Raw genomic sequence first — 16930 nt, 5'->3', positions numbered from 1 at the left:
AGAGGTACAGTGCTGGAATGAAAGGAATGACAAATAAAATTCCCAGATAATGAATGAGGTTGTCCTTATTTCCAGACTCTGGGAAACAAGGAAAAAGCAACATTCTTACTACATGTAAACAAAGAGAAAAATTCAGTTCTTCACTCAGAGAGACTGAGATGTTATTGTTAGGACTGTTATTATTTTGTTTTCATTTGATGACTAGTACTTACCCATTGATAGATGAGTCCACTTCATGCATCAGGGGCACTGACAAGGTTAGAGTATTATCATGCAGAAACTCTGTGTGTTCTAGGTTACCACTGTGCCACAAAGGAAAAATAAACACACTGTAAAACCACAGCCTTTACAACATACCACAGTTACACAGCTACCATCTCTCTGCTTTGTACTCTGAGCCTCTCCCAGTGATGTTGCCTCTCATTAAGAAGCCTCTTAAAGATTGTTACTTCTGTTCATCCCTCTTTGGAGGGGGCACACACACGAAGCGTGCTTTGCAGCTCTTCCTCTGTGGGTGGGGCATAAGCAGACTTACGCTGATAAATCTATCTTTGAGCAAAGTTCTCAGTTCAAAAGTGCAGAACTACAGCAGTGATCATGCATAGTGGAGAGAAACAAGGATGTTTCAAAAGCAACTCAAATGGTTGATTTTTATCCCAGCCTGACTGCACATCAGTTTGGGAGGGATACATACACTTCACAGAGGTTCTTGACAGTAAATGAAGCTGCCATTTTACTGTAGCTGCATTATTTCACAGCATTGTCTCGGTACTGCTATGAGCATCTTTGCATGTAGACCCTCATACTGAACTGGCTGCGAACTCTCAGCTGTTCTGCTCCCTCTGTGTGTTTTAATTGTCAAAATGAAAGAAGTTCTACTTTGTGTCTTCAAAGCCAGTTGCCACCACTGGTCAAAAGCAGAAGGGAAGAGAAAAGTGAGCAGTCATCTCTCATTTAAGTTGGTTTATTTCAGTGTGAATACTTGTGTATTAAGTCCAGAAAAGGTTCCTGAATCGCATGACCAACAGGCAAACTTGTAAATATTCTAATTCTGGTGGTGAGTCTGCTTGGTGGGTGACAGCTTAAAAGAAGAATATATTGCATATATTTCCTGTTCCTTCAGCAGTGACTCTGATTGCTTTTGCCTTGCTGCTTAGTAGATTTACTCACAAGTCCACCTGTTAAAAGATATGATCCTCTTTACTTCAGAACATTACCACTGAGGCAACAGCAGGTAGTAACATCCCAAATGATACCACACATATGATGAGTTTCTCAATCAGGTTATGAAAACAGAGCCTGTTGGCTACATATATGTAGATACAGCTCAGCCTTCTGAGACTGACACATTGGCTATACTGGCTAAACAAAGCTATGGCTCAACAAAAGCTTTTCTTCTGAATAGGCCAAAATGGAGACATTTCTCATCTCAAATACCAAGATATTACGCTGAGAAGCAGAATAAGCAAGTAGAATTTAGTATAGGGTTCATATGTATGTGTTTATCTGTTTAAAAAGAAGCAGTTACTGTAAAAAAAATGAAAACATAGCTTGGTGAATTTAGCTCCAGCAAAATAATTTACTCCAGGAAGCAACAGAAGAGTTATGTTTAAAATAAACAAACAAACAAAAATAAAAATGAAGACCTAGTGTAGTGCTGAGTCTTTGATCTCTCTCCCCCACTACAGAACCAGTCTCTCTTGCTACAGATGCTACTGCCAAATTTACAGCTACAAGGGACAGGTTAAGTGGCCACTTGAAGGGTAATACTTAGTTTCCAGTGACAGTGTGGTATAGCTAACAGCTTTTCCATGCCAGACATTTCTGCAGGACTAGCTCCAGTTTTGTGTGGGAACAATGTCCCCACTCGTTGCAGTCTAACCACAGTACAACACGGACATTTCCCTGTCCATTTCCTTATCACTGACTTTACCCCAGGGCTCCCTGTTAAAGCCCAACAACTTTTGTGGTAGAAACATTTTATTACTCTTATTTGACAGCAAGGGAATTGAGCAATTTGCCAAAGTCATGGAGAAAACGAGGGTTTCCCATTCAGCAATGGGAACTGCACTGTTGCTGGAAGTTCAGCTGAATCCTGAACAACACAACTGTCCTCCAGCCCATCCTTCTGAAAGGAAAAATAGTCTTTTAATCCCTCTGATCATTTGCACTATGTGTACAAACTACTATATATTTATTTGTTCCATCTAAAGGCAGCAACTAACCCTCTTCACTGGTAGTGCACAGAAATCTTGAGGAGTGAGGTTACTGAGGAAAGCCCTGTGCTATCCAAGGCAGGGAAAGGAGAGGTACAGCCTGGAAAATGCTGGTTGGGCAAATGTAAAGCACTCCTGACCTATCCTTGCAACCTCTGGCATTTACATGGCAGATCCCAATACATCTCCCTGACCTAGAGGTATTACGGGGTCATCTGAACACACGATCAACTTCTCTTCGTGGAGAATAAAACTGGTCTAAACGTGCAAGACGTGGTCTTGCCCATCTGATGTCAGGTCTCACTGTCAGCATTTCCTGCTGGCACCACATGCTGCAAGATCTTTTTCCCTGCCTGCAGCTGTTACAGGAGGGGGAGGATGCCGCCCTACAAGAGCACTCTCTCAGCAACTGCTACATCTCCTCTCTCATCTCCATCTGGCCTCTGAAGCATCATCAAAGTGGGGAGGAGAGTTCACACTGGAGATACTGACTTTGATGTGGCAGGATATGAAGCTGGCCTGTTCACACAGTAAGTGGAAGCAGCAACCAGTCCCACACTCAGCACCTCAGAGTGGCAGTTTATGGCCCAGGTTAATGAAGCTATGCTACAGTTGGTTTCCATAAACACCCAGACACTGCCTGAGACAGAACCATCCCTGGTGTCTGCTTCTTTGTGGCACAGAGCACTTGTCACATCTTTTATTTTGCCCAAGATGAAGTTCCTATGCATATATCTTAAGGTTACTGGCTACTATTTGGCACCACACTACCGTAATGCCTGCTGCAAATACCTCCGGCACAGTACCCCATTCAGCTGTTTCATGCAGTCCGGCATACCTTCCTAAAGATCCAGAGAGGGGAAAAAATAGACATCAACTTTGGAAACTGTCAGTAAGATCCCTGACCATCTGATGAAAGCATTTTTCTTTTCTGGTTTGCATCCAAGCATGCTTATTTCATTCAAATGCTGGAACAAGTGGATCTGCCTGGTTCTGATCGTCAAGCACAGCTGAACTGAGCTTGATATACAAGCAAAGGGATGGGCACAGAAAAACAAGGGCCTTCCAACTGAGAGAACACAAAATGCTCCTTCAGAATCACAGCTCCCTGGCAAGCAAACTCTACACACAATCCCACCTCATTTTTCAGGAAGGTAAGTCACATGGTTCCTCTGTATTATCAAAATACACACATTTAGCTTCAGCCATCTAACCTCGTTTACTGTCCATAAATGTGCTATCATATCATGTCACCGCTATCAGACGATTGCCAAACAAATGCAATGCACACATCATGCAAGGAAGAATATACAAGTCATCAGGACGTACAAAGGTTCTCTTACCTTTGGGCAGTGACAAGGAAGGTAAGTGTTTCTTCTTGCCCAGACAAGTGACTTGTGTCAAAGATCACACTGAACTCGTACTGCACAAAGACAAAATGGTATTTAGAAACACTGTACTTTTTTCAAAACATACTTATTCCAAAACTTCAAATATATTTTACTGGTCTAGCTGTGCAGATGTAGCACACTTTCATACATTTAATAGAGCCTCCTCTACCGTAGAGTAGCTTTTAAATCTAAGGAATTGCTCATCTGTTCAAATACTACAGAATCCAATTTTTCTTTCATTGTGAAAAGGCCTTTATTAGAACTGCCATTCAATGATACTTTTGGAGTAGATTATCTGCCAGTGGAAGTGTCTTCTAGTTTAAAGGGATCATTATCCAATCCTACCTCAGCACCGATGTGTACAGTAGTTGCTGGTGAAGTGATATTTTCAGGGAATAAAGATCATGTCATAGGCATGCACTGACACCCAGAACAACCAGCACGAGTCAAAGCACCATTCAGGCCAATAATCAAACTGGGTAAAATCAGGTGCCAATTTTGAATAGAGAACCTACCTTGATGATCACTGTAGCACTACATTAAAAAAGCTGTTGCATCAAATATTTATGTACCCAAAAAAAACCCAAGTGAAAATTTCTGAATTCATGCTAACTTCAATGGCTTACTGAAAAAAATGGAGGTAACCCAACTATGTTATTCTGAAACAAAACACTGAAATCCTTACATTTCAGGTAATATTTTGCTGCTGTATTTTTTCCACTGTATTTTAAATCTTTTTAAATGTTTCAAAAGACTACGTTCTAAGAAATAAATGATCAGTAACAGAAAATTCCATATAAAGTCAAATGCTATGTCAATTCAAATAGAAAGGAGTAATTTTTGAAATTTAAATTTTATGAAAAATTTTACATTGATTTTGTTTGGTCATTCTGAAGTTATTCCTCTTCTCACCTTCCTGAGTTAGTCAGGTGTACAGCTTTTTTTAGGGACAGAAAGAACGTAGCTGGATTTGTAAATACTACGAAATAGTTCATCCTCTATTATCTTCTACTAGTTCATTTTCTACTAATCTTCCAAGAAAACAAAACAAACAAACAAAAAAAGCTACCAGGAAAACATAATGTGAAAAAGTTATTGCAGCATTTTCAATGTTATTCATATGAATGCAGTTGCACAAAGTGAAAGTAGGCAAACATAAAAACTGAGTAAGGCAATATAAGTAAGTCAGAATCCTTCCCTATTTTTCTGCAGAGGAAAATTTTAAGCTTTTGGTAGCTACAGCTCTTGCATCATTTCTGAAGAGCATTCAATTGCAATGCACAGGGTATTACACCATTGGATGTATCTGGTGGGAAAGAGTACATCTGCCTTCCCACAACAATGAAAGGCTTCAGTATCTGGGTTAGAACACTACAGAAAGTATCAGCCACACACGTTTAACAAAGAAATTGTCCTTCCCACTACTCCTTGGAGACAAACAGAGGAAGAAACCATCACTCAGCAGATGAAAATATCACAACATTACCCTAGATTTCGATCTCATGAAAGGAAATCCCACACTGCACTTGAGGAAGTCTGATTCCAACAACTCACAGGCAATGCCCAGCTCCTCCTGTAAGAAAATAAAAAAGACCTTGAGATGATGGATTTGAGGTGAATAAGAGAAGGATTACCAATAAATATCATTGAGATTAAATGATCTTATAAAACAAAACATTTCCCATCGTAGCACTGTTATTCCCAGAAATCTAATACTCCTTGAATAAGGAAAGGCACAATGAGGCACTTCCTGACTCCACCTCAGTAAGATCAGCACTGAGACGTGGACAACCATCTGAATGTTGCTCTGAGAGCCAGACCACGGGGAAATATGGCACGACTAAACACAATGGAGCCAGGAGACCAGCCCAAAGTTCTTGGATAACTCAGACCATCAGTTATTCCCATTGTTTTTTAAAAGAGCTTTCAAATATTCTAGAATACAGGTTCTCCACATCAGTTTTCCCAGTATTATGAAGACAGAATTGTATTGGGTGACAGTGACTAAATCAGGACAGGCACAGATGCTGGAGAAAACTTCATCTGGTCCTAGTGTTATTCACCGCCCTGATCTCTCTGGTTCACAGGATGAGCTGCAATGATATGGGTACCAACCTTCTTTAACGATACAACGGTGGCATAAATAAATTAGGGAGATGGGCCTCTCCTCAAGATAAGCAATGAAAGACTACGAACACTGTCCATAATGCAAAGGAAAATGTTAGAGAAGCCTTATCCTGCTTGATTGGTGACTCCATTAAACCAAGGGAAGTGCTTCTATTGAATAGAAAGTGTTTCACTGTTCCATAAAAAAAATGTCTGGCTCCAGGTTAGCATGGTCTCATCTCCAGGTTATCACAGAACAGTTGTGTGTTCTGTCACTCTGAATAAGTTCATCACATAAAACTTTAGGGGTAGGATTCAGTTCCACAGTCTGATGTGCACTTTTAGGTGCCTGCTATGTAACTTAGATGCTCCCTTCATAGTCGATGGAGCCAGAAAACTGTTTGCCAGGCCAAATGTAGGTGCTTATTCCAGACTAAACTGAATAGTTATCAAGGCCCTGGTATTGTCTAGATCACCACTGTAGTACTGAAATATGCAGCTACAATACAAATGCCCGAATTTAGCTATTTGAATCTAGAAATTACCTATATTCTAGACATGTTGCTGGGAATCTCAGAGGTACAGAAGATATGGTTTATTTGACCTATTTTAAGTACCCAGAGTAGTTTGCAAAGCCCATGGTCTGCCTCCTTATGCACATCTCCCAAATCGTTTATGAGTTCTGCTTTAAACATACTTCAACTTAGGTATTTGCATGAGTACCATTCACATCTAGAACAAGTATGTGCTAAAGTGGCTTCATGAACCATGTACTCTGACTAAGCATCTCCAGGAAATGCTTCTCTGGCTTTCACATTCTGATAGGAGTACGGCTTTAGTGTTCTACAGATGTTACTTCTTTCCTAACTGCAGTCTTGATCTTTCAACTGCTTTCTGCAATATCTGAAGGACAAAATCTCCTTTAACATCACGGTTCAAATCATGGCACACATTTATAGAAAATTATGTCCCTCATGCTTTCTTCTCTTAGTATTTCACTGGTCTCACATGTAAAGAAAGTAATATAAGGAGAAAACCCATGTATGCTTTGAGATGCCTGATGGCATGAAATTACTCCAGCACTACTCAACAGCCAGAGTAGTGTCCTCCATGTCCATTCTTTATGGATTTGTTTTGTTGCAATCTTTAGTAGACTTTATTTGCAAAATAACAAAAGTTGGCACTGCCCAGATTATCTAGATTCAGTTGTATAAAGCTGCCATCCTCATATTCTGTGTCAGATTTTCTCCTCCATTTAACACATAAGAGCAAAGAAAGCACTTCATGGGCACAGCATCTCCTTCACTTGCCTCTTCCTCTGAGCTACACAGGAGGTTCTCCAGCTTTATTCAAGTGATCAAGTGAACACAAACTGAGCAGCTGCATAACCAAATGAAAAATTTCACAGCTGTTTCCTCTGGGAACATTCTCATTTCTGTGTTGTTCCGATGTCCCTTGCTGTCTAACTGTGGCAACCTATGAACTCTCTTTCATCATCTCCCTGTCTCTGCTCATTCAAGAAGGGTTTCTATTTACATAGCTGTCTGGTGGTGACAGTGACCAGACAGACCCAAGAGGTTGTCTCCCCTCCCCAAGCCCGTATCACTTCAGAGATGTCAAAAACACAGTAACAGAAAGAACACTCATCTTGATAATGGAAGAAGTGCAATTCTTCTTCATTTTGCAAATTGGTGGCTGCCTGTCTTTGCAGTTCAGACAACAGGCAGGCAGATGCCAGTTGTTTATAGAGGCCTGCTAAGGAAGCATCAGGGAACACTGCATTGTTTTGCTGTTACTGCTCGCAACAGCTTGACAGATGTATTGAGATTGACCTGAAAGACCTTCTCACTTCATAAGCATACCAACCAGTTTAATGATTAACATTAATAGGACATTATTAATGCTGCAAATTCAAACTGTTCAATGCTAGGAAATAACAGAAGTAAGTTTGCTTGTACCACACTGGTTCAGCCTTCTGCACGTTTCTAAATCCCAGAGTACCTACAAACCTTTCTATGGACTCATTGCTCTGCGATTAGTATTAAGAAGCTCTGATAATGGGTGAACTATTTGCTTTTCCTTCATCACTTACTGTCTGGCTTCAGGCTTATTTGCTACATACTGTTCTGGAGAGGGAAAAAATTGTTTTTATGGGATTTCCTATGGTGTTCAGCTCTGTAATGTGTGGACACACAGCAAGTATTAAGTTCAGTTTTCAGAAAGCTGATAGATTTTTGGTGCCTTAATAAAAAATAGGGAACAGCGGCAGGGGATTTCTGGGCTTCCAGAAATTTTGGTGCCACTTCTCAATGATGTGAGGTAACGCTTTAAGTGCACAGTGCTTCTCTATGACAATACAGCCCAGCTGAGAACGCAGTTTATTGCGTGAGTTTCCCTAGCAGAATTTCTAGCTTGCTTAGAAAACATAGCCAAAGGGAAGCTTCCCTTCCAATTACAGAGTGTGAAGTTTTATCTAGACAACTTTGTTTTCTTTCTGAAACATTTCACAGTTTTTCATATTTTAAGGAGACTATCAGGTAAAGAGTGAGCTAATTAGCCAAATAGCTGTACTATTACTGCATAACAAATAAAGACCTGGGTGTGAGAAACATGAAGCTCAGGCTGGCTCACAGTCTGTTTCTCCAAGTCTTTTATCGCAGAAAGAAAAGTTCCTGATAATTATGGCAAGAGCAATGAAATAGTCAAGTTTTAACTCCATCATAAGGGGCACATGGGGAAAAATAATTCAACCTAAATTTTAAAGCATAATCCTCTCAAATACATTCCTTGAGGTATGTAACCAGGGTATGATTAGAGATGTAACAAAATGGCCTTACTTGTGGGGTGTTTGTTTTAAAGCGTAAATATGATATGTAGTTTTCAAAAAAGTAGTGCAGGAAGCTGGTAATGATCATATTAACATTATATGGGAGAAACAGCAGCCTGGAAATGTTGCTATTTGTTAAATTTAAGACTTAAAGGAGAAGAAATTTCAGTAACTGTTGTGTTCTTCCTGAGTCAGATCCACCTCATGTTGCTTCAAATATTCATCTGGCGTACCATGCAGCCTGCACTGGGAGACAGCAGCTTTCTTCTCCAGTGGCATCTCTGGCCAGTACCTGTCTCCACAGAAGCAGTCTGTTGTTGAACATGGAGGCTCAGAGTACATGTGACTACTGGCTGACAAGTGCTCAGGTGTGCTTAGGAGCAATGTCTCCTCATGCTTTGTCCCTAACTCACACGCTAAGTGCAGTAGAGTCCTTACTGCCCCGAATAGCTCAGCTATATAACCAAAAGAAAGTAAGAGGCTCACAGAATAATCTGCTTAAAAAAAAAAAAAAACAGGCAAACAAAACATTCAGCTTGGCCTAGAAAGCATTTCAACATGAATAAAGCACTTTAACCACACAGATGGGATGCTAGGATCATTATCCTACAATATAATAACTCAAGAGCAATACCCTTTTTGCTGGCTTCACCTTGCTGATTATCTAAGGATATAACACATGGAACAACCCAAAATTTTGCTCTTTCCCTATCACAGAGATCATAAGTGGACTGCAAGAGAACCTTTCATTTTCCAGGCCGCATAAGGTAGATCATCACTAAGAAAATAGCTTGTCAGTACTAGAACAGGTTGTACCAAGCAAGTCTTTGACTGCATGCATCTTAGCATTTAGAAAGATTGTCTTCCCTTGATGTTTGATAGGCGTAATATTCTCAGGATATAAAGATGGGACCAGTGCCAGCTGGAGCACAAGACCAGAGTATTTTAGGTATGATCCTGAAGAAGACCACTTATGAGACCCAAACACTGTTCAAAGACAGCTGCTCTTTGTCCCCAGTCCTCCTGAAAGAGACTTATTTTTTTTTTAAAGTAAGATTTCTTAAATATTGTTTACTTTGACCTCAAAGGGTCATTTTCAACTTGGTTAACTGCCAAATCTAAGACTTAAGGAAAAGAAAAAGAGAATGTCTTATGAAAACAATAAAAGGAAGCAAAATAGGCTGCCTGGCTCTGGATAAAACACAGTGACAGGTTAGAGGCTTGCCTCTGGGAAGAGTCTTCATGCTGACATACCAACACAGGACATTGCTCCTTGTTGTGCTCCCCATTCCTGAATGCTAATGACCAGAAACAAACACCATACATGAAGTGGCACAAGGAAGGACACTGAAACTTCCTCAGCTTCAACTCAACTAGCAGTTTTAAGATCAAATCACAAATGTATTTTTCCCATATGAATCTCGCATAGCTGGTATGTGGTGACTTAGTCATCAGCTGATACAACCTGAACCTCCTCTGCCTCATTCATGTCCAAACAAAAAGCTTCAACCTCAGAGGAAAAAATTTTCTGCTTCCCTCAGCCTGACCTGGCAATTCCTATAATCACATTATTCTGGTTTTATTTTTCCCATCCTTAGGGTTATTCTTTTCTTCCCCAAAGTCAGAACCACCCTCCTCTGAACTGAGGTCACCCCCCACCTGGAGTCATCAGCACGCTGCTTTGACCTGCTCCCACTGCTCATCCCCACCCATGACTGGTTGCAAGCCTGATATCTCAAGCAAGCCCTCAAGTAATCTTCCTCAGCCCATTAGTTTCCCTTCAACACCATCTGCTACCATCTATTTGACAACTCTTCTACCAAATTATGACTATCAGCAAAAGCAAACAAATGTAAAAGTATAGGCCACTTGTGCTGTAATTTGCACTCACTAGTGCTCTCACAGGGAAGGTGTGAATTCAACCATCCTAACACCCATTTATTCTCTGCCAGATCTCTGGTTTTTAAGCATATGAGCTACTACTAGATAGTGCATCCTCAGTGTCAGCATGAAGCTGCACTAGAACAGTACTCAACTTGTAGAATTTAGCAAAATGATGTCATGGATACAACTTTTTTATTAAAAAAAAAATAAAAAATCATACCAGACAGTCAAGATAAAGTTATATTAATTCCTGCACTGATGGTGAGTTGGGTACTGCTCTGAATACTGTTGGTTATCCGTGCCAGAGATGACCTAATCCTGTTAAACAGTCTTCTGATTCACGGTTGTTTTTGAATGGATTAAAATCACTAATAAAAGGCACTGAAAATATTTTTGTTGCAGAATTGTTAGGATAAACTGTGTATTTTTTAGCAGAAAAACAAAACAGAACAAAACATCAGACTTACTAGATATTACATCTAAGAACAGATTACTTCTCTCTTTCCTTGGTTATATTCAAATTAAGGCTTTTGTTGTTGTTTAGATGATAAAATGTCTCTCCCCTGCAAATCCTGGCTGCTAGCACATACGCTCTGGAACAGAGAAGAAAATGTCCTGGAAGCCTTGATAACATGTTGGCAGAACACCCCTGTTTTGAAGATGTTGAGAATTTCTTTTACTTGTTAGTTTTTTTCATCCTGCTGCAGGTTTTCCAATGGGTAAAAAAGAAAAATGCCAAGAGCAAATACTGAGAAACCCTGCACTTGTTGCCAGAGAACATGCTCTTGGTTCTTACTGCTTTTCCTGCTCTGTAACACCTGTCTGTCTGAGAAACACCAAACTGGACACCACAGGGCACCACCTACCCTCACCTGAGAGGTCCTAAAAGTGCACTAAGGAGGGCTATTTGCACCGTCTACTTCCTGCTGTGTTAAATCTCCATAGATACTTTAAGTCTACACAGTACAGACTCTCCAATATATAGACTTCACAATTAACTCTCCCCACTAGTTATTTGGAGATTTAGTGCATCTGACCTGCACACCAAAGGTAGAGGCTTTTATCAGACACTAGGAAAAATAGAGTTCAGTTAAATAATTTAGCTAAATTTCTACATTTTTTTTTCTATATTCATCATGGCCTCTGTCTTAAAGCACATATTTGTATCTCAGCAATTTCAATTTACAAATTGGAATTTTTGGTGAACAAGGACACTTTCCCAAATGAGAGATTAGACAAACATCTGGATGCTTTGTTCCCAAAAGGACAATTATATAAACATGAACTGCATTTTGAGAGCTTCTCACTTTGGGGAGATATCACTGAACATGTGTATGTTCACAGCTGGTACCTGCTTCTGTGCACTAAGCTAGCAAACTTGGGTAGCACCAACAGCTTTCAGGTCAGGAACCTAAAATAAACGACCACTTCTTTGATGATGTTTGGGATGGCTTCTTCAAATTACTGTTCATGAACTTGGTGTAAGCCCTTCAGCTGTACTTCAGTAATTTCCCCCCACTGCAGGTTTTCCTAGGGTTTTGAGAATAATTTTTATTTTGATCCTACCCTTCGCTCTCCCTGCCTTACAATCCTCTTAAAAACTTTACTGAGGCTTCAAGGACATGAAGATTAGTAAATTCATTCAATAGCCACCTGAGTATACCGATTTACTTTCCTTCCGCAGCAACAAAGGTCACCAAAGAATGTGGGTCACAGTTACCTGCACGTACAGAGCAATTAGGAAAGCCTCAGCTCCTGAAAGCTTGGGGATTTTTTCAATACAAATACTGGCCCAGGTTGAGTTTCCCTATGACTGTAAGCAAGTGCAGCTCAAGTAATTTCATCTTGCAGGTCCTTTCTTGTGCAAATAACAGGATGGATTTTCTAATACAATTCCATAGATACCGTGCTTTCCTCCAAAATGGTGCTTTGCTGGGTATTTTAAAACTGCAGGAACACAAAGAGGATCAGTGGTATTGTAAATAGAGAACTCTTCCCGGCGCTACACAATAATTCAAGTAGAAGACACCTGTCATGACTGGAACGGTGACATTTAGAAATCTCAGGACCTCACAGACTGAGGCTAGTGTTTTGAGAGTTTGGTTCTCTCTTTTCCAGCTGGGAAGGCCACAGGACTTTTTGTGAGCTCCAAGCATGTCTGTGACCTGGAAAGACCCTATTGCTGACAGCAGCTTTGAAGGTGGACTGCAGTGGTTCAGCACAGGTGAACATCGCTTTAAAAGCCATTGAAGATCTAGGAAAAATCCTCATGTACGTTTCAGTGAGTTTTGCTCTCAGAACAAAAGTCTCATGAGTTTTATTCAATTTCTTGACATGTGGTAAATGTAGCAACTTCAAACTTCTGAATCTCATGATCAGAAACTCTTGGGTACATTTCTCCACTTGCCAACGCAAATTGGGTGACAAGGAAACACAGAAAATAATTTATTTCCATCAAGAATTTTGTTTTAAGATGTGTTTTATTCCTGCATCGTAACAGCTCTGTAGCCCCAGCTTCACAGGTTTCTCCTGCTGTGTTTTCCAAACACTGGTGGAATGCAAGCAACAATGTGAATATTGTGAAGGGCAATTCAGTGATAAATCAGCAGCAATGGCAACTATTATGTGAAAGATATTCTAGAGTCAGTACCTACTAGGAAAAGTATTATAGAGAAGGAATTAGATTCAGTAGGGACTTGCTCACCTAGATGTTAGCCTTATGACAACGTTTATTTAGTCTCCTGAATATAATGATTGAAAAATATTGGATATCCAATCAAATCACATGATGGAATAAAAATACCACGTGTTCTGCAAGGGTCTGTTTCAAAAGGCATCACAGGGACTAATACTTTTCCTTCACTTTTGAGCGTTGGGATATTATCCCAACAAACTAAGCTGGCAAACGTGAGGTATCATACATAAATTCTGCAGCTCCACATGTTGCTGTTTCATTGGCAAAGAGCATTGTCCATGCCAGCACTCACATGAACAAGCAAAACTGCATACCCCAAGTACACTGACACACACGCAACCAAACACACACACAAAGATTTGGGGAACCAGGGTGGCTGGTCTTGTAATTTTGATAATGAATCAATCCTTTAATTCATTATCAAAATAAGCTTGAAAGGTGATAGGGAACCTCTTTTTTTCCTAGTTCTCTTCATGAAACAACAAAATTATTTGGCATCAGAGAGAGATTTCCCGTCCTATTCCATGATCTCATTAGTAAATGCTGTAGGCACACCCCACCCCCAAGCCCAGCAAGCCTGGCTTCAAACATCTTGGATTTGATGCTTATTTTGTGAAAACAACTATTTCTATGTAATTAATTAGAGCCTCCCTCCTCTTCCCTCTCCACCCTTGACAGAACCTATTTATAGAGCATGAGATCACCAATCCCAACCGACGCAGCAAATCTTTGAGAAAGGAGGGAGAAAAAAACAAAAGGTTTTCTATTTGCTGGATATTTTCAGCATTCTTATTTTTCTCTTTCTCTCATAACATTTATCTTAACTGGAAAAAGCTAGCACAGCAGATTTTTAAAGCACATCACCTCAGAAACCTAAGTAGCACCAGAAATTGGTCACTCGGCTTATGTAGGTCATTAAGTCCCCAAACACATTTTTGAACAGGTCAATAAAAACAGTTGAAGTTTTGCAACTCCTACCTTTTAAGGGACCTACAGGGCAGCTGGTGAAGTTGTAAGGAGGAAGGGAGTTTTGGCGCTACTCCAAGAAGTTTCATCTCCTTTGCCAGCACACAAATTCCCATTGTCAACAGACCAACTGGACTTGCATCAGTGTACTACACAAGCTAAACCCCTCTCTTTTTCTTTTTTTTTTTTTTTTAAAAAAAAAAAAAAAAAAAAAAAAACAAGTTTGGATGAGTGCTGTTGATCTTAGTTAATCAACATAAAGAAAAAAACAAGCCAGGGAACATCACCAAGAGCCACTGCCCCCCTACAGCTAGTAGGTCAGTTGTCCCTCATTCATTGAGGGACTGACTACATTTCAGCCATGCTGCTCCTGACCTCTGTTTTTATGTGTTAATGTACAGCTATACTTACTCCACTAGCAGAGTGGGAACAGCTTAAAGGTCAGGCTTCCACCTGCCCACACAACCATGCTCATCCTGTGGGGCATCCTTGGGCATGAGCTGGATGTTATTAGTAATATAAAGAATGCCATTTAAATTTGGGTACAATGGGACATATGTCTAAGTCATGTAGAGATTGTTATCTAGGATAAACTGATAAAAATGCCCCCAATGTACAGGATATCATGCCCCAACTACTTAAAGCAGTGGGTGACCAGTGCCAACAGTGGAATCATCTAGGTGAGCTGGAGACACTGGACTTTCCCTGGGATCTCTTTACTATATCTCAAAAAAGCTTGGAATAGAGATAAGTGCCTTATTCTTGCTTTTATACTCTTTCACAGACAGTGGTATGAAAGCAGTCATGGCAGAAAACACTTGTCACCAGAGCAAATTTGTATTTTTTGGAATATAGCTGTTAATGAAAAGTTTGCACTTCTGAGGCCACCCTTCCCCCTTCCCTCCCCTCCCCCCCACCCTTCCCAACAGAAATTATCATCTTAGAAGTGACATCATTGCTGACATCATCAATTCAAGAACACGTGCTGGGGTTCTGGCCTGTGTAGCTACATCCATGCTCTGGGGAACATGCGTTACCTCAGACTTGGCACTCGCACCTCTTTTCTCAGCACAGGGTCTGCCAGTCCAGTCGGGATAATCTCAGGCTCCTGAAAACCTCTCTCACTCCTGAACATAACCCAAAACAAATGTTTTCCCGGGGCCAGAAAGTTCAAGCTGCCTTTCCTCCACATCTCCACGTGGCTCTAACACTTCCTAGTTCCTGCTGGGAGGGCAACCACCTGACCTGAAAAGGTGCAAAGGAGATAGACTTGCAGGGGCCAGCAGCTACCTTGACTGGAGGCACTAGAAATGTCGAGAGGAAACCTCCTGTCATGCAATTTCCCAGGCATTTTGCTGATTTGAGGCTTTGGAGGACCATGCATGGGTTTAAGAACTTCCCCCAGCCACTTCCTGCAAAAGCTCCTTGCTTTTAATGCTCAGCTCAGGGGGACTTTGGGTGCAATGTGCCTGCTCTGCAGAAGAATGATCCTGGAAATGTTGGAGTAAGATCAGTATCAGTCCCAGTGGCAGCTCATTCATTTTTGACCAAAAAGGAAGAGTGTTTTTTTCACATGAAGGATTTAGATAAAATCCTGTCCTTCATAGTATATAAAAAAACAAACAAACAAGCAAAAAAACACATCTTAAGCAAGTCCTGGCATTGAGAGCACAACTTGCACTTGGACCCCCTTTTATTTTCTCCATCTTGCAAATCAATCTTTTCTTTTGTTCTTCCTGCCTTTAAAGGATGCGAAACAATGACAAGGTACTTCTATCAAGACAACTTAATTTAATGCTGTATTACCATTAGCTGTTCCTCAAAAGCAGCCTTTTTGGTTCATTGTGTCACTTCCTCCCTTTAGAGAAAAAAAGAAAGCAGAGATAACAGGGCTGCCTGCCTGTAGGAAGGGACAGCTAATGACACTCCACAATTAAAAGCTGCTAAAAATGCAAATTGGTGAAGCATTGAGCCTGGAATACAAGACAGTTCTGAGATCTTAATTTACGTACTAAATAATGTAATTCATGTCCATCGTGACCAAGAAATTAATATCTAAGCCTATGTGAATTCAAGTTTAATAAAAACAAACAAAACTCATTCTGGCGATCCAGTTTTCACCTGTCCTTTGTAACACGCACTAAAGAATCAGGCTTGCAACTTCTATTAAGACACAAATGCCTTTCACATAATGAGTGCTTTTTATAGTGGAACATGTAATTATTGTTTCTCTTTCTATTCCAAGCAATTCATTGCTTGGAACTTGCTAGCTAAAACAATAAACAGGCCCCTCTGCTAGCGCTCTTCTTTGCATGCAGCACTGCAGAAGTATGTACAGGCAGTGGGGGAAAAAGACTGAAAGAGAAAAAGCTAACATCAAACCTTATTTGAGGCTTTCTGTTAATGGCTTTGCTCCTGCTATTTTCCAGCTGAGGGAGACAGGCATACACATAGTGGTTTCAAACTGGGATTAACTCATTGGATCCGCTCATATGACCATGAACTGATTTTTTTTATTTCCTCCGACATATGCGGTTAGAATGAGAAATGGCAGAAAGGCATGTCATAATTGTATCAAAGTTAGGAATACCTCCACATGTAAAATGATCAGATCCTACACGTATTCCCAAAACATTTGCTGCTCCTATAGCTATACTCCTTGTCCTATAAATATATAGGAACAGATTTATGGCTGCATTAAGAAAAAAAGTCTTAAGGGTAATTTCAGAAGGGTAATAATAAAGCTAAGTGTTCTTTTACTTCCTGGATCAAAGAACTGACACAACTGGCAACAACAATCGTTCAACCTGAAGAAGTTGTCTACAGAAACCGTCCTGAGCTCTTC

The 16930-nt window shown here is 40.4% G+C and overlaps 1 protein-coding gene across 4 annotated transcripts in view; it reads right to left on the bottom strand.

Moving 5' to 3' along the window:
* ITGA9 (integrin subunit alpha 9) overlaps positions 1-16930 on the bottom strand; it is a 223383-nt gene that overhangs the window by 52025 nt on the left and 154428 nt on the right. For all 4 annotated transcript variants that reach the window (XM_068675025.1, XM_068675026.1, XM_068675027.1 and 1 more), the window contains exons 19-21: positions 5094-5180; positions 3560-3639; positions 213-302 (exon numbers count right to left, since the gene is read on the bottom strand). In XM_068675025.1, coding sequence (XP_068531126.1) covers positions 213-302; positions 3560-3639; positions 5094-5180 — 257 coding nt within the window. The remainder of the gene's footprint in view (positions 1-212; positions 303-3559; positions 3640-5093; positions 5181-16930) is intronic.

Source organism: Anas acuta, chromosome 2 (genome assembly GCF_963932015.1).
Source record: "Anas acuta chromosome 2, bAnaAcu1.1, whole genome shotgun sequence".
NCBI lineage: Eukaryota > Metazoa > Chordata > Aves > Anseriformes > Anatidae > Anas > Anas acuta.
Note: the sequence above shows the minus strand (reverse complement) of the source record. Positions and strands in the feature narration are given on the sequence as shown.